Raw genomic sequence first — 26,033 nt, 5'->3', positions numbered from 1 at the left:
TGTATAGGCTTCTTTTAAAATCTAAAATAGTTCAGACTAATGTACTCAAGTTTACATTATGAATAGTCGATTCTAAAAAGTATAAACCAATTCGTATTGTGAATGTGCTCTTATATGTTTTAAAGTTTATATTTCAAAAATCACTCTATATTTAGAACTTTATATTTTACTGCATACTAAATTATTCATAAAAAACGGCTACTATCAACATTATACTTAGTCTTCTAATTGGTACTTATATAGATGTATTTTTAGTTAATTTACTAAACTTTTAAAATCTATTTTTGATATTTATTTAAAAATGCGACATATTTATTATTTATTTTTAAATTTTTATTGTTTTTATTTTCAATGATAAAATTAGTATTTTAATTTATTAATTTTTTAGGTTTTCTGTCTTTTTTATATTGACAATACATATTGTAAATATTTGATTATAATTTTACTTTGAAGTGTATAAAATGTTCATTGTTTAGGGTATAAGTCATATGAGCATTGTTATTCTATTACTTTGTGTTTATATATATATATGAGATAATCATATTTTATCATATGAAATATATAATTGAAATAAAAAAGAATTAGTAGTACATTAAGTTGAGAAAAAAATTAATAATAAGTTGTTCAGTAAAACATGTGTTTTAAATCTGAAAATTCATAATAAACACCGTTTGTATGTAAAATATTTCTTGACTTAGAAATTCTAAGTATATGTTTTAAAAAAAATTAATATAACGAAATTTTTTTTTATATGAAATGTAGTAATCTATTCATTGTGTTTCTAAAGTTTCAACTTATAAAATTTTATTTAATTTCTGATACATTAATTTCTTAAATAACAAAAGAAAGTAATTGAGAAGATTATTCATATAAATTTTCCTGAATCAAAATACAAAAATAACAACTTATAGGTTTTTCTAGAAAAGTCCCAACGTATTTCAAATTAATTTGTAAGAAAGTTTTTTTTATACAAAGAAAATATGCATAATAAAATTAATTTGTGTATACTAGTGTTAATACTTCTAATTAAACAAGAATATGATTTGAGTTGGCGTCTTCTGCTTGTAGGAAGCATCCGCTCTATGGTCCTTTCAACATCAGCTTCGTCTCCTCGAATTAGTAATTTCAGAGATACACATTCTTTCATCTTCTTTAGCTTGATAGTCTAGATATAAGCTTGTACTGTCTTAGGGATTCTAAGTCACTTGTAAAAGATTTGTAAAACTTAGTCACTATACCGTCGCAGGTGATTATGTAGGGAATTATTTCTGTTTTAAAACCATACTAAGCACAGTTCGTTTGTAAAAACATCGTATTTCTATACTTATCGGTTTAAAGGAGATATTAAATATATATATAAATTATATTTTTAAAACAAGAAAATATAATTTAAGTATTTTTATAACCGCGATAATAAGAAAAATTATCTGATTTTTCCTTTTCTCGTTTAAAATTTTTTTCATACAGTTAAAAAGCTAATGTTGTTTGTTAATTATGTGTTGTGTCAATATATCATGTTTAAGCTAATTTAGATAGATAAAATATATAGTGTAGTGGAAAACTCAAAAATATTCATGCAATATTTATAAAAAAATTTTACCTCAGTACTATTATTATAAATGATGCACCAAATTTTCTAATATCAATAGAAATATAAAAATTTATTAAATCATTTGTACAAGCGTGGTAGGTGTAATTTTAAAGTAACTAAAAAAGCCTTAAGCAAGTCTTAAGACAATACAAAAAAGTTATTCCGATGTAATGACAAGTTAAATATAGCAAAACAAACACGATATATATATATATTGATTCTATTTATCGTGGCATTTTTTTTAAATTCAATCAAAAACACAATAATATCTTTGTTTTAATGATTTAATTATTATGAAAACGAGTTATGACATGGGCTGTTTTCGTTAGTGTCGAAATTAGAGTTAACAATACTTATAAAGTTAACGAAAACATAGTATATTAGATTTTACTATATATATGACGTTCTTATAAACACTTTGATTTTTATAATATAAACATGTTTTGAAATAAAGTAGCTTTAATATCATTTTTTTGTAATTACGGATTATACGCATTTATAATTCAATCTTTACTTTATATGTTCATGATTGTGTTATATTAAATTTACTTGTGCATTACAATGGCTTTTTTGGTAGATTTGTTATGACCTTTATTTAAGTATAATTTTTTCTGTTTTAATACAAATACTAGGTCTTTTCTGTAAAAAATAACCTGCAAATAGTAATAGAGTCATAAAAGATTATGTACAATTTTTTATTTTAAAAATTTTATAAAATATTTGCTATCTCTGATATTTAAATAATTTAGCCTACACAAATATATAAATAGCCGTTTAAACCTATACTTCTTAATTGTATCTATATAAAGAATCAAATTTTACATAAAAACATAATAGTAAAACAAATTTGGAGAAATCCTTGTGCAATATTATTGATATAATTTAAAAAAATCATTGTATTATTAACAAACTATTAAGTTAACATAATTTTAAAAATTCGATCTATATATTTTTTCATTCTAAGAGGATCCTGAACGAATTTTTTAAATTACGGCTTTTTTATAATAAACTGTGGCTACATAATGTTTGTTTTGTTGTATTAAAGGCAATTTACATTTTCATCAGATACTGTAACAACCAGTCCTTTCAATATGTACAGAGTTACAATTTATACAATTAAAATTTTGTTTTCAAATTTGTTTAGAGCGATATAATAGTAAATACAGATTATATTATAAATACTATGTTAATTATAAATCAACTCACGTGACATGTCAATATTTTTTTTCACATCTATGTCTAATACATTATATATTGTATTAATATTGCAATAAAACGCATGTATACTAATTCTTAAAGTTTATTTTTTTTAATCTTTACCCTTAATTCTAGTTAAATATAAGAAGAGAAATACAAGGCTTTGTGAAAATTAAAAAGAAATATGTAAATATATATGTTTAGAGTGTTCGATTTTATATAACAGTAAAAATTTGATTATATAAAAACTTTTATTTTCTTACAAATGAAAATTTATTTTGACAGCACAATTGATATTTAGTAAAAATTTAATTAAAATCATTTGCAGTAGTGAGGTATTACCCGGGAGTTAGCCGTTCCTCAGATAGCATTCTATGATGCTTCTCCCGGGTATTAAAGTTTGGTTATAATTAATGTTGTATTTATTTAATCTGCCTCCTTGATCATTGTCTTCCCTCTTCTGGGGATGCAGTGATTGATACTGCTGTTCTCTAGACTCCTCTGTTCTTCTCGACATATTTTTTGTGTGTTAAAAATAAAAAGAAAATATTTTTAAAAAATAAATTCTAGAAAATTCATTTGGAGGGAAAATATAATAATGTGGTAAATAATACCACAAGTAGTATCTTACTAAAGTCCAAAGTGCTTGAAAAATTTCCATAATTTTAGAATGTTGATATGTAAGAAAATAAAACGTAATTTATATGCTAAAATTCATATAATATTTATAGGCATATAAAAATAAATATTTCTTTTTATCTTTAAATGATTTGTATTTTATAAAATATTTTACAGCTGAAATTTTTTCGTTTTAAATATAAAAACGATTAGACATAATTATTTATTTTATATTTGTTTGTTTTTATTTTACTTTTCAAGCGTAAATATATTTTTCTAGTTTGAATTTAACATAAATAATTATATATTGTTAGAATAAAATTTAAAAGTAATAGACAAGATGTTTTTTGATACTTTAACTACAAGATTATCAATTTGGTTAATAAATGGTTATTTTATATAAATTTATACTGATGAAGGAATTTTTATGCATTCCATATCTATAATTATTATAATAGTCTTAAATGTTTTTTACACATTTCAGGATTTATACGCGAATTTCCATTTGTTTATTTATGGCAATAAATAAGAGCCCTTATAATATCGTGAGATCACACATAGAAATAAGTTAGAAAAATAGATTAATAATAGGAAAGTATATAATAAGTATTAAAATATTAAATAGGATTTTTACATAAATTTTAAATATATAAAGACCTTTTGTTTGCTTGTATGTGTGTTTAATGATCAAGCAATTAAGTTTTTCTAATATTTCGAAAGATTTTAACGTAAGACTAAGAATTTTTCGTAATCAATTAGATAAATTTATTAATGACCTATTAATTATAGAAATACTGAACTTACTCTGGTTAAGAATCTTGTATAGTTGTTTATAAAATATGCACAATTTTACAAATTTGTAATTTTATTAATAAAAAAATATATGGTAGAATATAAGAAAGAAATAATATATATTTCGGCATATTTGTATTGACTTTGAGCATTTTTAAGTAAGTGTTATGATATATAATATATGCTTTTGAATTTTGATTACGAAAAAGTCCTGCTTAAATTAATCAATAGATAAATAATTATACACAACCAATATAAATTAGGGAGTATATTTATAAAAGACTACTCATAATGTAAAATATGTACTGGCATAAGGGTTGGTATGTATGATTGCTAAATTAAATTTTGATGATTAACAAAAGATATTTAAATTTGTTACAATACTATTTTTTCGAGACATTAGATCATTTATTTCTCAATATAGTAAAATATACTGTTAAAAGATTGTGCAATATGATATTTAAGCGTTTCATACTTTTGTAAGTATTGACGATCATTAAGATGAATAATTTCCTCTATAATTCAGATGTGCTTCATTAAATTATTGAATTAGTTTAAAAAAACATTTGTTTTGTTAATACAAATGCAAAAATAATGAACAGATTAAATAATTTAATAATAGTGAAATTATGAATATAAAAAAGTTCGTAAATTTTTATTTAAAATCGAACAAAGTGTTGTTTGCGATTTTAAATTTGGTAATTTTAATATCTCCTTCAGCAACTTAAAATATTGTATAATTGAAAAAATTTATCCTATCTATACACAATGAACTCTATGATTATCTACTAATATTTCAAAATATATTAAAAGCGTATAGATTATCATCGTTAAATCTTTTATTCACTTTGTATTATCTGCTAGGAAGATGGTACTCGAAATAGTATTTAGTGCATTGAATCCTCTTATTATATGTAATAGTATTTTCATCTCTGTTATTAAATTTTTTACAAAACACATAATGGTAAGCGCAATCTATTAATTTTTTCTATTTAAGGATCGTTCTTATACATTAAAACTTCTATCATTTACATTTGCATTTTGCTTTTTAAAATCTTATAATTAAAATTTTTGACTTATAATATCGTTACACATTATATAATATAATTAAATGATTCTACAAACAATTTATACGCATGTTAGATATTAGATTTACAACAAACTTAAGTGGTTAACAGCTTTATTGGTCGTATAGATGTTAATAAATCCATAAAATTACGAAAGCAATTCATCTTTCCATATTACATAATTCTATAAATTTTTTTATGACTAATTATAATATAATCAGCTATATGTAATACGCTATTAATATTGATTAAAATTAAATATTATATATCTGGAAATTACGAATGTACTAGAACCTAGGCTTTTAAAAATATTGTATGTACAAAAATTATTTAATTTGTAAGAAAGAAATTTTCGATTTCTAATTAATTTGACTTCGAAAAGTTTTGCACTAGAATTCATTAAGTGTTTCTATAATATAAGTGCATCACAACAAAAAAAATTTAATTAAAAAAAGTAAAGTCATATTTTGTTTAAGATACTTTTTTCTGATTAACTTATTTTATTAGCATTAATTAAAGATTTTATAAGCATCGATTAATAGCTATCATTTTTTATTACCATATTAATATATACCATTTTAAAATATATTATATTTTTTTCTTTCCCTATTATTTAATCAAAGCAGTATGATCAATTTGTGTATAATATCATATTACTGATTACCTTCACAAAATGCACTCAAAATCTCTTCATCTGTTCCCGAGATGGTTTCTAAAATTCTCTTATTGGGCTTAAAACACGCTTTCCTGCTCAGAATCTGCCCATGTCTGATTGACAAGTTAAATTTTTCTAAGTCGTTAAGGACTCTCATTTTTATCATGCTTTTGTCAAATCAGAATATGTAGTGTCACAGTCCGGAGCGGACGCCCGTCCGCAGCGGACGCAAGGGGTAAAAAATTAAAAAAAATCTCTTCAGTGAGGATCGAACCAAAAAATAAGAAAAAATAAATTTTCTCTTAAATGACTGCCCAAATTTTGTCACGAGTTTTTAGGGGTATATTTTTGTTTTATTTTTATAATAATGGGAAGGAATAATGAAAAAAAGAGAAAAAAAAATAAACAAAATTTTTAGTACTTTATTCATTTCCAAGCAACCTAAGATCCCTAGTACTTATTTCATCTAAAATAATTCCATTATCATCTTCTCTGCATAATTTCACTTTATTAAATTGTATTATGTCGGCTACAACATAGATTTCCGCATCTAAATGTTCATAAAGCGAATGTCTTCTGGTATTGACATTGTTGTCCAGATAAGGTCTTATAAAAACTCTATCACCAATTTTAAATTCTAAAAAATCATTTCTCCACATACTTCTTTGCACCATTCTATCTGCAGCAGTTTGTGTATGAATTCTAGCTGCATCATGATAAATTTCATTTAAAAAAAGATTTGTGTTATTAAGAGCATAGAGTTGCTGTATTTCTTCATTGGTATTGCCATCTAGAACATCTGATAAACTTTCTCCAGTGCGTTCTTCGTCCTCTAACTCTTGTTCATGATTTTCGCTATTAATCGAATCTAGAATGCCTGTGATTCTAGACTCGTCCATTATTTCCCTAATGGGCCTATCAAACATTAAAGAGAATGGTGTTTGTCTCGTAGTAGAGTGTCTTAAATTATTATATGACCAGGTAACTTCTTCTCTTACCTTGGTCCATTGCACCATAATATTTTTTGTCCTGAGAGTGGATGCAATCATCCACTTTATTGTTTGATTGCATCGTTCTATCTGTCCTTGTATCCATGGACATCTAGCTCTCCCCCTTACGTGTCTTATTTCATATTTCTGACATAAATCGACAAGTACTTGATTTACAAATTCTCTGCCGTTATCAGTATGAAGTATAAAACAAGGGCCAAACGTCCTAAACAATGTTTCAAAAGCATTCCCTACGCTAATACCTGTTTTGTCAAGCAGTGGTACCGTCCAACAAAATTTGGTAAAAGAATCTACAACATTTAATAACCATTTATATCCTTCATTGAGTTCGTGATATAGCCGGAGATCAATCAAGTCTGCAACATATCTTTCCCTTGGATATTTTGATACAATTGGTCTAATAACTGGTCTAGTTACTAGATTTCTCTTTGATTGACATATTTCACAGCTATTCAAAACTCTTTGGATATCGTTTTTGGTTGCGTCGTAGACTTTTGTTTGCAATAATGGAAACAATCTGTCCCGTCCCGCATGCCCATTTGAGACGTGGATCAATTTTAAAACGTTGCTCGTTGGTGGTAAAGAATCTTAACGATTTATATAGACCTACTTTAAATCTCACCGTGAGCTCTGTGATACCATCAATTACTTCCTCAAAAAAAATAAATTTTTTTGCTTTTTTTCCTAAAAGCGTCTCTTGCTTGTCTTTCAACCAACCTTGTTGGAACGATACCAGTCTGTAAAAAGACAAAAACTTCTTGTCTTTCATTGTTATCCAATTTTATTTTCATGCCCCTAAAATTAAATAATTTTTATATACAAATTACAAAGAAAAACCAACGATTTTTTTACTTAATTTTTTACCCTTCTCAAATAAGCATTTTCCCCTGCGTCCGCTCCGGACGGATATTTTTTTACTTAATTTTTTACCCTTCTCAAGTAAGCATTTTCCCTTGCGTCCGCTCCGGACGGTGACATGTAGTAATTAGCAATTTTATTAAAAATTTAATAAGACAAAAAATTTTTAAACTGATTGAATATTCATCCCTAAAAATTAAATTTTAAAAATCACTGAAGAATCTTATTTCATTATTATTTTTTGTTATATATCCTTATTATTTTTACCCCTCATTATGGAAAATAAACACATGGGGGCGATACCAGAAAATGGGTCTACAAAGGAGGACCGTGGCCAAGAGGCTAGAATATTATTAAAAGAGGTTAAAAGGATTGTTTATGAGTTGTTTTTAGAGAAAATTGATGAGTGTGGATTTAAATTAGAAATTTTTAGGAGAGGTTCTATTTTATTGAGAAATTTTATTGTTGAGAGGATCTCGCAAGAGGGTAGTTGGAAGGAAATTGAGGAAAAATTAGAGTTGCTAGCTATTCAGGAGGAAAAGGAACAAGCGAGAAAAAAAGAATTTGAAGAGTTGTCCCTAGCGTTATGGGCTAAATTTTGTAGAAGAATAAGTTGTCTCGTGAGGAAAATAAAAAGAATATGCGTTGCTACAATTGTGGGAAGTTAGGCCATAGTGTTAGATTTTGTAGGGGAATGAGGCGAGATTCTGAAGACAGAAGAAATAAAAGTAGTTTTAATTATGTTGGTAAATGTAAAGTGCAATTAGACTTAGAGGGTAAATGTGATGACGATTCCAATTCGGACAAATGTGATTATTATAATGTTGATGGTGGGAAACGTAAGAAGAAAAATTTAGGGGATATACAAGATTATAGCAAAAGGGACAATAATAAGAGAGTTCTGTTGAGAAGGGATGTAAGAGGCATCGCGTATTTAGAGGAGATTATTGTACGGGTAGGGGGAAGAGAGGATGAAGATATTAGTTTTTGTAAGGTTGAAAAATGTATTATCAAGACTCAAGAAGGCAAGAAAGTTGTTAAAAAAGGGCAGGCTATAGCTCAGGCTTTGTTGAAGAAGACGGAAGATTATATTAATAGTTTGGAAAGAAGAAAGATAATTAGAAGGTCGACATCTGACTGGAGAAATCCCATTAGAGCGATTGAGAAACCGAATGGTGATATAAGATTAGTAAGTAATTTAATTGCTCTTAATGACATTGTAGAGAAGGATCCTTATGAGTTAACTAGGATAAGAGATGTTATTAGAAGTACACAGGGATCTGAATTTTTTACCGTGATAGATCTAAAGGAGGGGTTTTATAGTATTGAGATTGAAGAGAAGGATAGGTTTAAGACGGCTTTTGAGTTTAATAAAAAGGTATACGAGTGGAATTCGATGGTCATGGGGATTAAAAACTCACCGCAGATATTACAAAGAATAATGAATGGGATTTTTGAAAAATTTATTGGTAAGGGAATCGAAATTTATATGGACGATATTGTGATTCATAGTAAGACAAGAGAGGGTCATGACAAATTGTTGAAAGAGGCTGTGGATATAATAGAGGAGAATAGTATGAAAATTAATTTGGCTAAGGTTCAATTATGTAAACGAGAGGTGATGTTGTTAGGAGTAACAGTTAATGGCAAGGAGATACTGCCATCTGAAATAAAGCAAAATGAAGCGTTAGAATTTCCCAAACCGGAGTGTGTATCAGATGTTAGGAAGTTTCTTGGGCTGGCTGGATGGTTTAGAAATCATATTGATAATTATGCAAAACGTACATTGGCGTTGACGGATTCTCTTAAAGGACGAGGAAGTAATTGGAAATGGACAGAAGAAATGGAAAAAGAATATATTAGTTTAAGGGAAGTGATTAGGGATTTAAAAGGTTTAGCAATTGTTAATTATAATAAGGAATTTTTGTTACGCACGGATGCGAGTAATGTTGGAATGGGTGCTGTTTTAATGCAGGAAGATGATCAAGGTAATTGGGTACCAGTACAGTGGGCATCAAAAAAGTTTACGCCTACGGAAACGAGATATGGAATCAGTGAGAAGGAGATGTATGCAGTCTTTTGGGGAATTAAAAAGTTTGAATATGAACTACGCGGAAGAAGATTTAGGGTAGAAACTGATCATAAGGCATTGATCGAGATTAGAAATAAACCAGCATTTAACAATAATAGAATTAACAGGTGGATTGAAAAGATTCAAGAGTTCGACTTTAGCATTGAATATAGAGAGCCTAGTACCATGGTTGTAGCAGATGCACTGAGTAGGGTACATGAAAATGAGAAAACGCTAATGAATAAGGAGAGAAGTATTAAACAGGCACAGGGTAAATGGGACAAGCATGTTAAAGTTGTTGATGGGAAGGAAATTTGGGTATTTGACTCTGGTAGAGAAGCGGAGATTCCAAAGAAAGAATTGCGTGAAGGTTTAATTGTCAATGCTCATGAAAATTTGGGACATAGAAGTTTAGGATCAGTGTACTATGCAATGAAGTTTGAATTTTATTGGCCGGGTATGAAGAAGGATATCGAGGATGTTTTAAAGAAGTGTGAAGTTTGCCAAATATATAATAGGAAAAAGAGTGGTGGTTGTGATTTTGTTAGTTCAAGATTTTATTTGGAAAAGGTTGCTTTGGATTTGTCTGAGTTTAGAGATTTAGGGAAATATGTGTTGGTCGTGATTGATTATTATACTAGGATCGTTTGGGGAAAAGTAATAGAGGACAAACGCGGAAGCTCGGTTGTAGGATTTTTAAAACAGTTGTGTGGATCAGGAATGAAACCGGTAGAAATAATTACTGACAACGGTAAAGAATTTAATAATGAATATATGAGGAATTGGTGTTCAGAGGAAAATGTATTACATAGGAAAGTAAGCGTAGAAAGTCATAGAAGTAATGGAAGAGTGGAAAGGGTAATAGGAACCATAAGAGAAGGAATATTGAAAGATAATGCTGTGGATTTTGAAGCCAAGGTTAATAGATGTATATGGCGTTATAATAACAGCTATCATGAAGGGTTGAGATGTACACCGTTTGAGGCCTCAAGAGACGAAACGGGCCATGTTATGATCGAGAATGGACCTGAAGGATTTTATAGTAGGAGGTTTGTGGCTCGCAAAAGAGAGAAATTCTATAAAAGTCAGAGAGTTAGGGTAGCGAAGAAAGAGAACTTATCGGGTTGTAGTAAGTATGAGAAAGGAAGGTTTTTAGGATATGGTGTTATTAAGGAAGTTTGCGGAGGTGACTCGTACTTAGTTAGTTTGGAAAATGGTAGGATCGTGAAAAAGCGGCATTATGATTTAAAAGGTCTGCTTGGGATTAATGAGTTCTAGTATGAGACTACCGTCTTGGAGGGGGGATGTTATATATCCTTATTATTTTTACCCCTCATTGTGGAAAATAAACACATATTATAGAAAAAAGAAGCTAAAAGTTATGACATCTTTGACAATGGAGGTATTCAATGTCTCCATATTGTAAAATTTTTAAGTAGACTTACATGTAGAATTTGGTATTATTTGCAATTGTATAAAGCAATAAATGGCTTAGGTTATAAAATTTAAGGCAATTCCGAACTGGTTTCAGAGTAAAAACCCATTAATGGTTATATTTATTGTTGAGAATATATGTATTTACGAAATTTATCCCTTAACTTACTATTTTCTTTAACATTAATAAAAATTGAATACTAGAAACAACACTTAATGAATCTTATAGGTTCTACAATTATTGAAAAAAAATATCAAGATTGCAAGTAAGGCTATGACATAAAAATTAGAATGTCTTATTTGAAACGATTTAACAAAGAAATATTAGTGAATCTAATTGTATAATTTAAGAAGTTTACAAACAATTAAAGCCCTGATATCTTCATAAAATTCAAATATCGAATTTCATACTACTAACTAGCGTATTGATACAATAAAAAATCTTTGCAAGGCCAAACACAAAAAAAAATTATATTTCTAGCGTTTATTCCATTGGTAGTTGAAAATTTTTTTTAGAATGAAATTTTTAGATATTTTGAAGTTTTTTGATCTTTTGTCTTTGATATTTGCATTGTTTTATTGTTTTTTATTGAACTCCCTAAAATTTTGCAAACATTCTATGTAGGCTTTATTTATATTATTGATTACGGTTTCAAATCAAGATACTAAAGATGTTTCTGCTAGTAAATATTCAATTTATATGTGTAGATAATGCTTCGATTATAATGCGCCGTTTGTTTTGATAAAATATACTTGATTTTTACATACTTCGCGAAGTAAATTAAAAAAAGTCTTTTTAGATTCTAGAAACATGTAAAGTGTAATGAGTGCTTTATGAAATCAAAATTGAATTTTAGAAATACATCGTGCTACATAATTAGATAATTTATTTACAAACAATTCCCATTCATTCTTTGATCAAGCTTATAATAAATTGTAATACATTCGATTGTTCTTTTATATAAATTATCTAATTTCTTATTAAGCAGGCACAAAAAGATTTTAACTTTTTTTTTATAGATAATATTGGGGTACTTTACAAAGTTCAATTCTTTTTCGACATATTCAAAAATTTCAATTATTGGTATTAGTTTAAATGCATACATTGTTTCTAAATTATAATTATTCAGTTGTTTTTTTGTTATTGTTGAATAATTTTTTAAATTCACATAGTTTATCTTAATTTTAAAAATTGAAGTAAAATAAACAAACACATCTAACAATTCCTGAATTACATTGTAAATATATTTAGTCCCATTCAAAGACTTAATTTTCTTATATAATTTAGGAATCTGTAAATTGTTTAAATTATAAAGAAAATTATAAAATTTATATATTTGCTTATAGTGTGCGCTAATCTCTTTTTCTTCATTATTATTTTTTTCAAATGTTTTATAAGAATATGTTATTGAGTTAATTGTTAGACTTTTATGGTTGATAAATCCTGCAATTTTTTTTCTACACTCGACTAATTTTTCTTGTAGTGTTGAAATTATTTGTTGGCTTTCTAGATTGAAGGATTCAAAGTCTGATATTACATTGTTCTGTTTTTGTTTCTCTGCAAATTTATTTTTCTCTTTATTTTTAATAAGATAAAATCAATTCAATATCATTATTTTTTTCAGTATTTTTATTATCTAAATAAATATTCGTATCCTGTGTAGAATTGTGATAAGTATCATAATTGTATATATCTTCAAAAATAATATTATCAAATGAGAAAACATCAGAACAACCTGAATTCATCAGATTCGTTTCAATAAGCTCATAATCAAATGAAAGAACTGATGTATTATCTGCCGAGGAAAGAAAATTTTCAAGCTCTTCATATGGAGATATAATGTCAAGATTATATACCCCTTGATCTTCAGTTTTTTTAAATGTTCCAATAAAGTTATAATTTTCGGTATCTCCTTTTTTTGACACTTGTGTGCAACAAATTATACTAAACAGTGTAATCATTTGGGGGTTGATTTAATTTATTCAAAAAAAAATATTTTTTATACATATAGAAAAACAGAAGGCACTTAAATTATACAAATATCATCGAACATTATATTATAATATGCGTTACAAAATATTTATGTCCAAGTCAATACAATTTTATCGTAAATACTATAGGTGTATTTTTTGATCAGATTTTATTAAATATAGTACACGCAATGTGCTTAGCATTATTGTCGCTTTTAGATATTAAATTTGAAACTCTGGAATAAATTTTGAGAATTTTATTTTACTATAATAAAAAATTCGTACTAAATATCTAAAAAATGTAAAGCTATATATTTTTAAGTTTTAAAGTTTTTTCAACCACGCTTAAAGCCTTTGTCAAAACAAAACGCTGAACAGAGCGTAAATAATGTATTTCTGAGAAAATAAGTTTTTAATTACATTCATGTTTTAATATACTGCCTTTTTTCTGAAAATATAGAATTTTATAATATAAAAATATAAATACAAATGGAAAAGTTTTGGTAATTTTTACTTATAAAAAGAATTTTTGGTTAGACATATAAATACATCATATATTTATAATTCTAACATTATTTAATCTAAGGAAATTTATCACTAAAATATTAATTTCTTGGCCATGGAAGCATTTTACACTTTAAATAAAGCAATAAAGTAAAAATAAACAAGAAAGACATTGTAATAAAAACATGTATCCCCAATAGGACTCTGTAAATGCTAATTTTTAAAAATAGAAAAATCTTCTAATTCTTGGGTTATATTCTCTTGGTTTAATGTTTTTCTTTAAAAATTTACACTTTGTATCATAATAATATTAAATATTTCTTATGCCTAATCTACTATTTAATATTCTAATGAAAATCGCCAAATAATATTTTCTATGACGACGTTTGAGTCTATATTATTTCAATATCGTTTCGTAGATTTCTTGTTCTACGTTTAAAAATATAGAATTTCTAGTCTGTGGTAAAATTATAGTTTCGATGCAATATAGATGAAATGTCTTTACAATATTTTCTCTCATACATCCATTCTTCAATTCGTATCGACCAATCTCATGTAAAATAGTGATGTTCAGGATACCGTACTGCCTCGGCTTTTTAATGAGAAAGAAGTTTTGATAAAGCTTTTTATATTTGACATAGATAATCCCCCGAGCTTGAATTGAATTAAATAATTAGAAATCAAAGCATCATGTATGAATTTATTTTTTAGCAAATTAAACCTTCTCTTGTAATATAATTTATTGATGTATGCAGAAAAGACAATTTACATAAAATTCTTATATTTTGTTCATCAAAAAATGAATTTTTTGACTTTAAATTCATTAGTATTTGTCATAATTATGATCAATTTAACGGAGCAGATAATAAGAAGCCCTTATTGGGGGAATCGGAAAATGTGTTGATACTAGTGGAAGAGCTATAAATATATATGGCAATCTAAATTTTATTCGTTGGTTATATATGTGCATTATTGTTAATGTATCGTAGCGCAGGAGGCGATGAATAATGTATGTTTTAAAAAAAATACCTTTCCCTTTATTTTATGTAAGATACATTCCTCTTTTTATTGCACTGGATTGAAAACGAAAATAAAGAGAAATATTTTTTAGAATATTAAATTGGAAAAAAAAATAATGTGTATGGAAACACAAAAATTTAAAGCGTTATCTATAATGGCAGCACAATACTTGTTCCGATTTTACAACGTATTTTATTTTAGTTTTGAACAAACATAAGATATAAGCATAAAACACTTTATAATAAATTTATACATTACTAAAGAGTCTGTTGTCTAGTCATATCTATCTACAGAAAAAAAAAGTAATTTTATTTTCACAATATAACTTCATTAAATTGTAATTAATCTGTTCTAATAAAGATTTGATAACCTCAAATTTCCGGTAAACCTTTTAGTATTAATTAGTTCGTCTAAAAAAGCCTTTTATGTTGACATTCTCCATTTAATATAATATAAACATTTATATACATACTTGACATGTCCCAATCCGAAGTATGTCTCTAAGATATTTTTATGTACAATAGTTTTATTGATGGTTTTTAGTATCTAGTTCTTCCCTCTAGTGCTCGTCTTTTTATAATTTCTGAAGTTCATCTTTGTATTGGTTGTGTATGGGTAAGGACTGAAATTATATTTATAGTTTTATGTGTTTGTTGTGTAAAAAACAAACAATTCTTCTTGTGGATCTTTGATGCACAAAGATAACACAATACTTAATTGTATAAAAGCTATCTTCAACCGTTTGTATGGTACCTTTGCTGCGTCATAGTAAATATTATTCAAAGAATACAATAAAAATATGGGGGCATATAAGTAAGTATTTGATACTAGCTTCCCACTTTGAGATGACGCATTTACTTTTCAAAGTTCTTTCTTTGTCACCGTTTAAATTCTCTCTTTCAATCATTTCAAAAAAAAAACAGCAAATTTGATTGTCCATAAACTATGCAAAGGCTAACAAACAGTTTAAATATGTAACTTCAATCTGTAAGGTCGCTACATTTGTTTTTCTGAAGTTTATCTTACTCTGGTATATTGCTTCTTATTTACTTTGTCTAAAGTGTAAGTGTAAATTGCTTTAAGCTAAAGTGCACCATAGGAATATTTTTTGAACCAGGGGTTTTTTATTTTTTTCCCCTTTTTATAAATGGAGGAAGAAAGAAAATTAACAAGTAGAATAAAAGATTTATAAGCAGCAAAGACTCAAGTAGAAGATTTTCTTTGGAGTATATTGTGGTGTTTCCACCAGGGAGATGGCCATAATGTAAATAGCATTCAAGAATGCTTCTCCCTGCACCTAAATTTGTTTTAGTAAAATGGTTTTTATTAATGCTATTCCCATGTGGGTAATTAGCTGTCCTCTTGTGAGGGGGTAGGTATCTTTGTGTCCTCCCGTAGTTATTCATATTCTCTTGATTGTTCATCTTTTTTTTGTTGGGGTAAAATAAAGAGAAAATATTTATAGTAAAATATTTTCTAAAATATTCGTTTGGAGGGAATATAAAATAAAAATAAGTAATGTGGTAAATAATACCACATATATACCTAAACAAATATAGTTTTGCACTATTGGCTGATCTGTTTCTATTAGGTATAGAATTTTTTAGAGAACGCCAAATACAATCTATGCAATTGGAATGAACTCCCGCGATTGGGTCTTTATAGTGTAATGTATGGTTAATCATATGGTGTTGGTTAAATAAAGTACCTAAAGAATTATAGGCTCTCCACATATCACTATGTATGATACTTTTTGTGTTTACATATTTTAATAAAAGTTTTGTTAGAGTTTCTTTATCTCTTTTTTATGTGATCTAGTATTATTGTACGTTTGGTCATTCCAAAACATCAAAATCCTTTCACTAGCTTGCCTAGGTAGTTTTTATTTTTTCCTATCTTTGTCTCATCAAATTCTACTATTATGTCTTCTTCGCCGTATAATGGTCATTGATGACAAATACTCATCGTAAATGTACATTTCTTTAGTTTTTTTAATACTGTAGATATAGTTTTTTCAAATAACGTAAAATTTGACAAATATACGTATTGGGATTCCAAGAAAACACAGAATAAGTATTTGTAATGTTAGTAAATGACATAGTTTAGAATTACTAAAGAAAGTTTCATGTCAAATAGAAATTGTATTTCGACATCCCTTCCAAGCACAAGTTGGTAAATGCTCTTTTTTACTTACTTTACGTATTTTACCTCCACATTGATCACAAATATTAATTGTTTTATCTCTTATCAGTTCATTATATATAATTATTAATACTTCCTCTCCATCTTTCTTCCTCCATTTTTCAAAAAAAGGGCAAAAAAATAAAAAAAACCTAGTTCAAAAAATATTCCTATAGTGCACTTTAGCCTTGCTTAATTTTTGATAAAGTCGTTCTATCTGCACTGAAATCGAAAGATGTATAGCTCTCCAAATACATATCTTATTTCATATTTTCAACATAATTCAATTTTTTTGTTTAGCAAATTTGAAACATATCGGATATGAAATTTAAAATAAGAATTTTACTAAAGAACAACATTTCATAATATTTGCGTAATGTGTTGATGCAGCAAAACTTGAGAATGTTTTACAAATTTGTTAGACGGACACTTAGTAATGAGTTCATAAAATAATCGAATATCTTAAAATAAGCAGCATAGTATCACTATGAATTAGAAATAATTTGTCTTCAAACTATTTGTTTTTTTTATTGACATATTTCACACCAAATTATAGCTCTTTTTATTATTGTTCCAATACGTCTTAATTTTTGATACCAATAATAAAGATATTTCTCTCGTATTGCATAGCGTTTAGATATGCATCAATTTAAAAACTATTTACGTTGTTGGTATTTTAATTTAGCGATTGGAAAACTTGATTTTAACCCGCCTATGAGTTTTTGTGATTGCTTTGATTTTTTTTGCAAACAATCTAAATTTTAGCGCTACTTCATCTTCTTGCCTCCCCTAAAAAATAATTTATACAAACTAACATACAAAGTTCTAGAATTTTGATAAAAGAGAGCCCATATCCTCGTTATTTGATTATTTGATATTTCTTTTTTTTCCATGTAAATTGCTTTTAGAAATAAATTAATGCTATGCCTTATTAACCCACCTTGATCTATATTCGTTCTTCAAATGGGACCACAAATTTTCTATATGATTTGTATTGCCTCCATCAGCGTGTATAAAGCCAAGCGTTGTTTTTTGTATAGTGTTCGCTTCCAAAATTTCCAGAGGCTGAAGAAAAAGATAAACCATCGGTAATTATTATAGGGCCAGATTTATTTTGCGTATAAAATATCTTCAAATGCTGCTTCGTTGTTCTAAAGCACACATCTACAATATATTCATTTCCTGAATAGTCTTCTTAAGATTCAACATATGGAGATTTAAAAATTAAAATTTTGTAACCCCTTTATGTTGAATCTTAAAAAGACAATTAAAAATTCTAAAATCGTCAAAAAATACCTTAACTTTATTTTCTTGCCCTCTTTTAAACAAAAAAATGTTTAGATTTGAAAAATAACAAGATTTTTTTGTATTAATGTTTTTTTAGGGGGCAAAAAATGAAGTAGCGCCTAAAGTTTTATCTTTAGCTCTAAAGATGATTATTTCTGGTTTTGCTATCGTTCTTCAAAGGATTAATCCCTTCTTTAAGCGAACCCCTCTTGGTGCTCATCTTTATTCGTTGGTATTTACATAGCCTAAAATATTAAAAATATATATATCATGAAAATTTGAATAATGCCAACGGACCTTGTTGTAATATTTATAACATTTGTCAGTATTCTTTTTTCTTTTAATTGATGCTATATTGAAATAGATATTTGATTAAATAAATTTAAAATTGTGATAAATTAGATATTAAAAGTTCACCTAACTAGATTTAATGGAAAATAGAAGTTTAATATGACTAGAGTGGTTATATGAGTGATATGCTTCAGTTTAAAATTAGATTGTGATTCCTAATTTTGCAATTTGTAATATATAAAAAAAGGAAAATCACAAACAAAGTATATATATATGTCACAAAGGATATTTTGCTGATTTTAAAACAATAACTCCCCTCGAAGTAATGTATTTTTGCAAGAACGTATGGTTAAATTTTGTGGGTTATTTATGTAATTAAAAACCCCACTAAAAAAACGTCGAATTAATATTTTACTATGATTAAAGTGCTTGTTGGAGTTATATATGACAACACGAACAGAAAACAAATTGCCTTCTTGAAGAACTTTTTTTTCAAATTTTTCGTCATTAATTTTATTCTTTATTATGAATGAAAGTAATTTTATTTATGGGGTCATTTTGCCAAAAAATCATATACATACCTAAAATCAATCGAATGAGGTACTTTAGCCTGTGCATTACAAAAAAAATATTATTAAATAGGTCCTTTGGTTTATTTGTATTATATATAAAAATGATTAGTTTTCTCTATATAATATGTTAATATACATATCATGTTGTTTAATGCTAATTATACTATTTATTTTTATTTAAATATCATAAAAGTATTTTTCGAAAAAATAAATAATAAATTTAGACACCCCAGAAAACGAAAATATCTATAATATGTTTTTTGGCTGTGGCTTTACTTTTGCATACATTGTTTTATGTTCGTTTCAACTTTAAAATATGAATTCAAATAAAAATAAAAAGAAGATATGTTTGAGAGGTTTATGAATTCATTTTAAAGGTCAAGTTTAATGTTTTTGATTATTATCAAATTTGCGAGTTTGTTTTTTTTAATTAAGTTGTAGGAATTGATAAATTAAATTTAAGGCGATAGACTTCATAGATTTTTAGAAAAAATCAAACTACACATTTTAATCGTTGAGTTTATACATGAATATAGCTTTATATTTAGTACGTCACCGCAACAAATATGAAAAGTATGATATAAATTTTACATTTTATAAAAAATTATTTGGGCTAAAAAAAGTCAAAAAATTAATATTGTGATAATTACATTTTTGTAAGTTTTCTTTTACTTATGAAATGTTTGATAATTATACCCATATGAATTGTCTTTGTTTTTTGTTTCAGTTAAAATGTTCATTATTTCAAGAATCTATAGATGATTTCGATTTGTCTTTATTTGAAGATGGAATGTGTGAAGTGGAAAAAAATAATCAACAAAGTAGTTCTTCAAATGTTTTTGTGAAACCGCAATTATTTTTTGCAGAAACAAAATCTAATTTATATAATATTAACAGTTTTTCAAATTTATATCATGATATAAACGATTACAATAAAGGGATTAATAAAAATATCAAAAATGAGAAGTCTTCAGATGAATTATATGTGGAGTATAGAACAAGTGTAAATATTTTAGATGATTTTGAAAATCAATATATTAATATTGTACCTATACGAAATCCACATTCAATTATTTGTCCATCCCTTCTTAAGTGTAATATATATGCAAAGTACGTGGGCCCACTAAATCATATGTTTATACATTTAGATAATCTTAAACGTAATATTGCACTCATTTTGAATAGATTTATTAAAAAAGGCGAAAATAATGATGTTTTTTTGTGGTTAGATTTGCTCCAAAAAATATTTATTTTCCTCAACAGATTCGATAACATTGATAAAGATTCATATAAAAATCCTGTAGAGTCATTACTCATAGTTAATAGAAACAAGAAAGTTTTAGAATTATTGGAAATTGTTAATATACAATGCGTAATCAATAAAATAATATTAATGAATAATAATGATACAAATGAACTCATTACTAAGTCAATATATAGCATAAAATGCAAGATTGGTAACATATATTTTAATCTAAATTTATGTAAAGAACGATTAAATCTAATATACATTATTTTGACCAAGCAATTGGTTTATGAAATAGTGATAAATGATTAGTTTAAATAGATTTTTTTGACTGAAGATATAATATCACATGTAGAGATATATTTTTTATTACATGGTTATTAAAATATGCACAAACCAAAATATATATCAAAACTATATCATGATTTTATTCTAAAAACTTTACATAAAAAAGACTTAATTCAAACAAGCTATATGTTTCTTTTAAAATGTAGGTATTATTTAATTAATATTTTTTTATTCGAAAATAGCAATTTGACAATTACCACATTTCTTATTTAATTTCTTATATACTATCAAATACATTAAAATACAAAATACAGAATTTTTATTCTACTTGGTGGTGCTTTATCACCAAAAAATATTCCGTCGCACATTTAATCCTCCAAATTAACTTGATATTATTCATTAAAAAAATATTCAATACATGTCAATTAATTTAAATCAATACTCTGAGTCAGATGTGTATAAACTCTTTTTTGACACCTTATATAATGTTTGAAGTAGAATACGAAGTTGAGATATAACATAACTGTCCATAAGATGTGCAACTTAAACAATGTACGAAAAGGAAAAATTATTTAAAAATAGAATTACATTATCATCAGATGAAAAAATAAAGCTACAAAGTACGACATAATATTTAAATATAATATGTTGATGAAGGGTACTAAAAAAATATTTTAATTTTATAAAAATTTTTGATTTCTTATTGAATCATACCTAAAAATATGAAATACTATGAAGTGATCATATAAAAAAGATAAGTGAACATCACAAATAATCTTTGTGTATCATAACTTACAAATAATATTAGATTGAAAAATCCATTTTCTAATGATTTGTGCACGCAAACGCTTTTTTTTCTATATCAAGATATTTTACCGATTTAAATCGTCATTTCTTTAGTTGATTTCACCCAAATAATATTCTAATATAGTAGTTGACTCAATATAACTATCAAGGTCTTGAAAAAATTATAAATTTAACAAAACTCACGTAAAGACTGGGCCCTAAAATCACATTTTTTAGGTTTCTAATCCGGGCTTGGTCCGTAAAGGGTGGAAAGTTTTTATATAGAAATAGGGCAGAAGTCGAAATTTTACAGATTTTTTTAAAATTTAACAAAAAGATAACTCTTTTTTTATGAACCTTTTTTCTTTTTGAATGAATTTTTAAATTTATTTTTTTTACAAACACGTCTGTGGCGTAAAAAGATCAAAAATCATCTAAGATATGCACAAGCAATATCATGTCTAATAAAAGTCATTAAAAAACTAAATTATATCAATAATATGCAAAAAAAAAAGGAATTGTATTAACACAAAAACTTCGTACATTTAATGATATAGGCTTGGATACAGTGAGAAGATGAGTTGTAAAAGTTCAATTGGGCATTTTGACAAAACTTTATTTTCATATATAATTACTAAAGGTAATAATTCTTATATTATATGTTTTTTCGACGAAAGGCAGTTCAGATATAAAACAAACAAGAATTTTCATATGTAGTTTCAGTGTTATTAGGGCTAATAAAATCAAATCGGAGCATTGGGAAAAAGAAAATAATAAATATCAAAGATATTAAAACAGTTAGAGTTGTAACACAACGACCAAATGAAAATGCTGAAGCAAAATACATTTAATCTCAATATAAATATACAAGATTTATAGAAATTTGATGCTTGTAGTACTATAAACTACGGACCACGGAATTTAGACCCATACTTGTACCAACTCACGGCTCCTAGTAGGACATTATTTCAAAAATTAAATCAAAAATAAACCCACTCGTATAACTAATGCCGTGTATTTGTCTCATGTCAATCTTACATTCCGTTTTGATTAAGTATAGAGGTTTAGAATTGAAGCGAGGATACTAACAATATAATAGAAAATGCCTAGTCACGTCGAATGTGATAACATTTCTAAAAAAGCTATAAAAAACAGTGCGACCCCGAAGATTTGCAGAACTCAAATGTCAAAGAATAAGTAGAGTAATTCTAAAAATATAAAAAAATTTGTTATTGATAAAATTGATTTTAATGTTATTTGTTTTCTTTTTTTTTGAGGAGTCTCGAAAATAAAAAAAACCGGCCTCGGGCTGGTGCATCGCAACAATTATTGAACAAAAAATTGAAAAATACTTGTTTTTTATCTGGACGCACATATTTTGTGTTGATAACACAATAATTTTGTCGGAATTAGTGCAACAATTCAATGAATAAAAATCAAAAGACAATCTTAAAATATTCAGTTTTGTACTAGAATCAAAATCAATCTTGTAAATTACAAAAATTTTCATCACTGACCAACGATTTTATTATCATATGTTTATTTTTAAATTAAGGTCGGAGGTTGTTTTCAAAATATTGTAAATTCTATGTCAATTGCTTTAAGAAATTTCCATCTCCTCTTTTAAAAATGATTTTAAATAGTTTAAAAGCCAATCAAATACGTCAATTTGTCAAAAGGTGATTTGCTACGATATCCTATATTAGTATTACATATGTATCGTCAAATTAAGCCTATATAAAGACATTTGTAAAAAAAAATTTAGGTGGTTCTTTCCAAGTATGAAATTCATACTGAGGGTTATATAATTATCAAAGATATATCTATTAGCAATTTTTTATATAATTTAATTTTATTTACAACTAAGCCAATATTATCTCTCAGTAATATCAGTATTAATTTTTTTTCCAAGATAGCTTAAGCTATTAAATCAATCTGTAAATATTAAATTTCTACTAATATACTTATATGATATACTCTTGTTGCATTTAATGTATTCATAAATTTTATTATACTTTTATAATACAAGCACTAAAGTAAATCAAATATCTAGAAAATTGAATTTTTAAAACAAATATCATCAAGTAATTTAAAAAGGAAAACTATATTGTACTATAGGACTTATTATGAGCTAATATAGTCAAATATTTCATATGGACAGAGGTTTCGGTATATAAATCAATTTTTAACTCGAATTCAAAATTTAGATGTATTATTGCCGTTATGGAACGGCATATATCATTTCTTTTTGTTCATTTGTTTTGTTAATATGACACGTCATATTAACTCTATATAATTGTAAATACATAATTATATTACTAAAGGACGATTTTTTTCGATGAGTTTACAAAGTCAAAAACTTAACTTTTTAGTTTAAGCTTTAGTGCTTTTTTTACTAAGTGTTATTATGATAAAACTACATTAGTTTAATAATTATTACAGAGGTCATATGACTAAATATAACGTTTTAATAGTTGTTTTAAAATATTAAAATTTCAATTGCCCTAATTATGATGCTATTTGTTGTAATAAATCAAATCATAACTTCAGGCCAGTTAGAAAATGATTCTAATTCACATGAAGTTTATGCAACAGCCAAAAACATGACTATTTTTTTTGAAGAAAATATTAACAGATCCAAATGTTTGAAACATATCATTAAAAATGCAAACATAATTCGATACGATTCCATTGACATTGATAAGCTGTCCAAAGTATCGCATATTGTATTTAAAATATTAATGCATGATACCTCTGTCAACGAAACTTTAAATACGGTTTTTGAAATAAAAAATTATATTGAGAATGTCGAAATGAAACAATATGAAAAAAAATTTCAACTTGAAGTTGTCTTATTTTTAATAAGTCGAAAAAATAAGCTAAAATTAAGAAAAATTAATAAGTTTTTCCAAGCGTTAGCATTTAGAAGTTATAAATTAATATACTATTTGAGTCTATATTATAAAATTGAAAATAAGGCGGATGAAGCAATACTGAAATACAGTTTAAGAAATAATATCGAGATGAAGATAAATACGGAATGCACCGAAAAAATTATACAAGTATTTAAAAACGACATTCTTGGAGAAATATTTAGTAATAAAAAAGTGTTTTATGAAAGTAGTGTGGATGAAACTAACAATTTAATGAATCATGATAATTTTAGCTCTAATGATATACCATTATCGTTCCAGGGTGTTGAAGATGGATTTAATAACAATTCAATTGAGGTTTGTACAAGGCCAATTTGCGAATAATTTCAAAATTAAAAAAAAATTTTATGTTTTTTTTTGTTTTCTGGACGAATTTAGTCCACTTGCGTTTTTTTATCGTACAATAAAATAATAATTTTGAGTTTAAATTTTTCAAATTTTATACCTTGATCCAATAATACTTTGACAAAACTATGCATATATGTAGTCGCCTAAAATATATAGTAAGAGACTAACAGTTTTTTTTTTGCAGTAATCTAATTTATATTGCACAAAAAGATTTGCTGAGGAACTTTTTTAAGAATCTGGCAAACTTAAATCGCATTTTCATATGACGCATTTGTGCTCTACGATAAATGAAATAATTTTATATCAAGAATAACGCGTTGTATTTAATTTTAAATAAATTTGTATCATAATTGTACTTCAATATTTTTTATTGTGCATCTAAATGCGTTTCATACATAATAAAATTATCTTTTTCTGGGTTATTATATGATGTTTCGTCTTTTTAATATTAAACATACCAATTTTTTTATTCGAATCTAAATTTTTAAAAAACAAGGTATTTTTTACTTTGACAATATATTTGACCGTTCACGATTCTAAATAGGCATTGCTAATCTATTAATATAAAATAATTTTTTCAAATATGCTGCGCAAAATTTTACTTACTAGTCTATATTTTATAACATGGTCGTTTTCAAAAAAACACTAAAATTTTTATGTATTTAAATATTGTGGAATCATTTAGAATCCTTTTTATATGCTTTATCAATTGTTAAAATATTTTTTTGTATTTTGTTCTTTGAAATCATTAATAAGAATAATATACAAAAATGAGGCTGAAATATAGTTTATATGTGCAAAATTTAGTTTTAGGACAATAATTATAGTAGTTAACGCTACAATAATTTATTTAAAAAAGGATTCGTAAGCCCCGTTATAATCTCTTGTAGAAAATAAGCTTCAAATTGATATGGTATTTACCAAATAAATGTTTCATTTTGTAATTATATTTAAATCTTGAACAAAGCAGACAAATTTTTTAGCGACTGCACTAGAAGGGTAACGCCATATACACTTATAAATAATTCTTGGACATTATGTAATTATATTAATATGGGAGAATTTGGTAAAACTAATATTAATTAAATGTACTGGAATTTTTTTAATATTTAGGGGGGAGAAATTATTTTAATATCTAATGTTGCTATTTTTATAACTAAAAATAGGCCTATAGATATATATATACTGAGTCTTTAATATGTACAAAATTAAATAAAATGTCTAATTTAAATTAAAAAAATAAATTATAAATTTGTAAAATAATTTACAATGATCTATATATAAACCAAAAATAGAACTGTATAGTATAAATG

General features: G+C 26.2%; 3 protein-coding genes across 3 annotated transcripts; 2 read left to right on the top strand and 1 right to left on the bottom strand.

Annotated features, from left to right (window-relative positions):
• Nucleotides 1-12,877: 12,877 nt before the first annotated feature.
• Nucleotides 12,878-13,255, bottom strand: VNE69_02297 (putative SP-containing protein; the record flags this gene model as incomplete). The annotated part of the gene is made up of 1 exon (XM_065472851.1): nt 12,878-13,255. One exon carries the CDS (start codon nt 13,253-13,255, stop codon nt 12,878-12,880), a length of 378 nt encoding a protein of 125 aa, XP_065328923.1.
• Nucleotides 13,256-19,819: 6,564 nt separating this feature from the next.
• On the top strand, nt 19,820-20,677 carry VNE69_02296 (uncharacterized protein; the record flags this gene model as incomplete). Its single annotated transcript, XM_065472850.1, has 1 exon — nt 19,820-20,677. One exon carries the CDS (start codon nt 19,820-19,822, stop codon nt 20,675-20,677), a length of 858 nt encoding a protein of 285 aa, XP_065328922.1.
• A 3,275-nt stretch (nt 20,678-23,952) lies between these two features.
• VNE69_02295 (uncharacterized protein) lies at nt 23,953-24,696 on the top strand (the record flags this gene model as incomplete). The annotated part of the gene is made up of 1 exon (XM_065472849.1): nt 23,953-24,696. The coding sequence occupies one exon, from the start codon at nt 23,953-23,955 to the stop codon at nt 24,694-24,696; it is 744 nt and encodes a 247-aa protein (XP_065328921.1).
• Between the last annotated feature and the right edge of the window lie 1,337 nt (nt 24,697-26,033).

The sequence above is a fragment of the Vairimorpha necatrix genome, chromosome 2, assembly GCF_036630325.1.
Source record: "Vairimorpha necatrix chromosome 2, complete sequence".
In the NCBI taxonomy this organism is placed as follows: Eukaryota; Fungi; Microsporidia; family Nosematidae; genus Vairimorpha; species Vairimorpha necatrix.
This window is presented reverse-complemented; position numbering and strand designations above follow the sequence as displayed.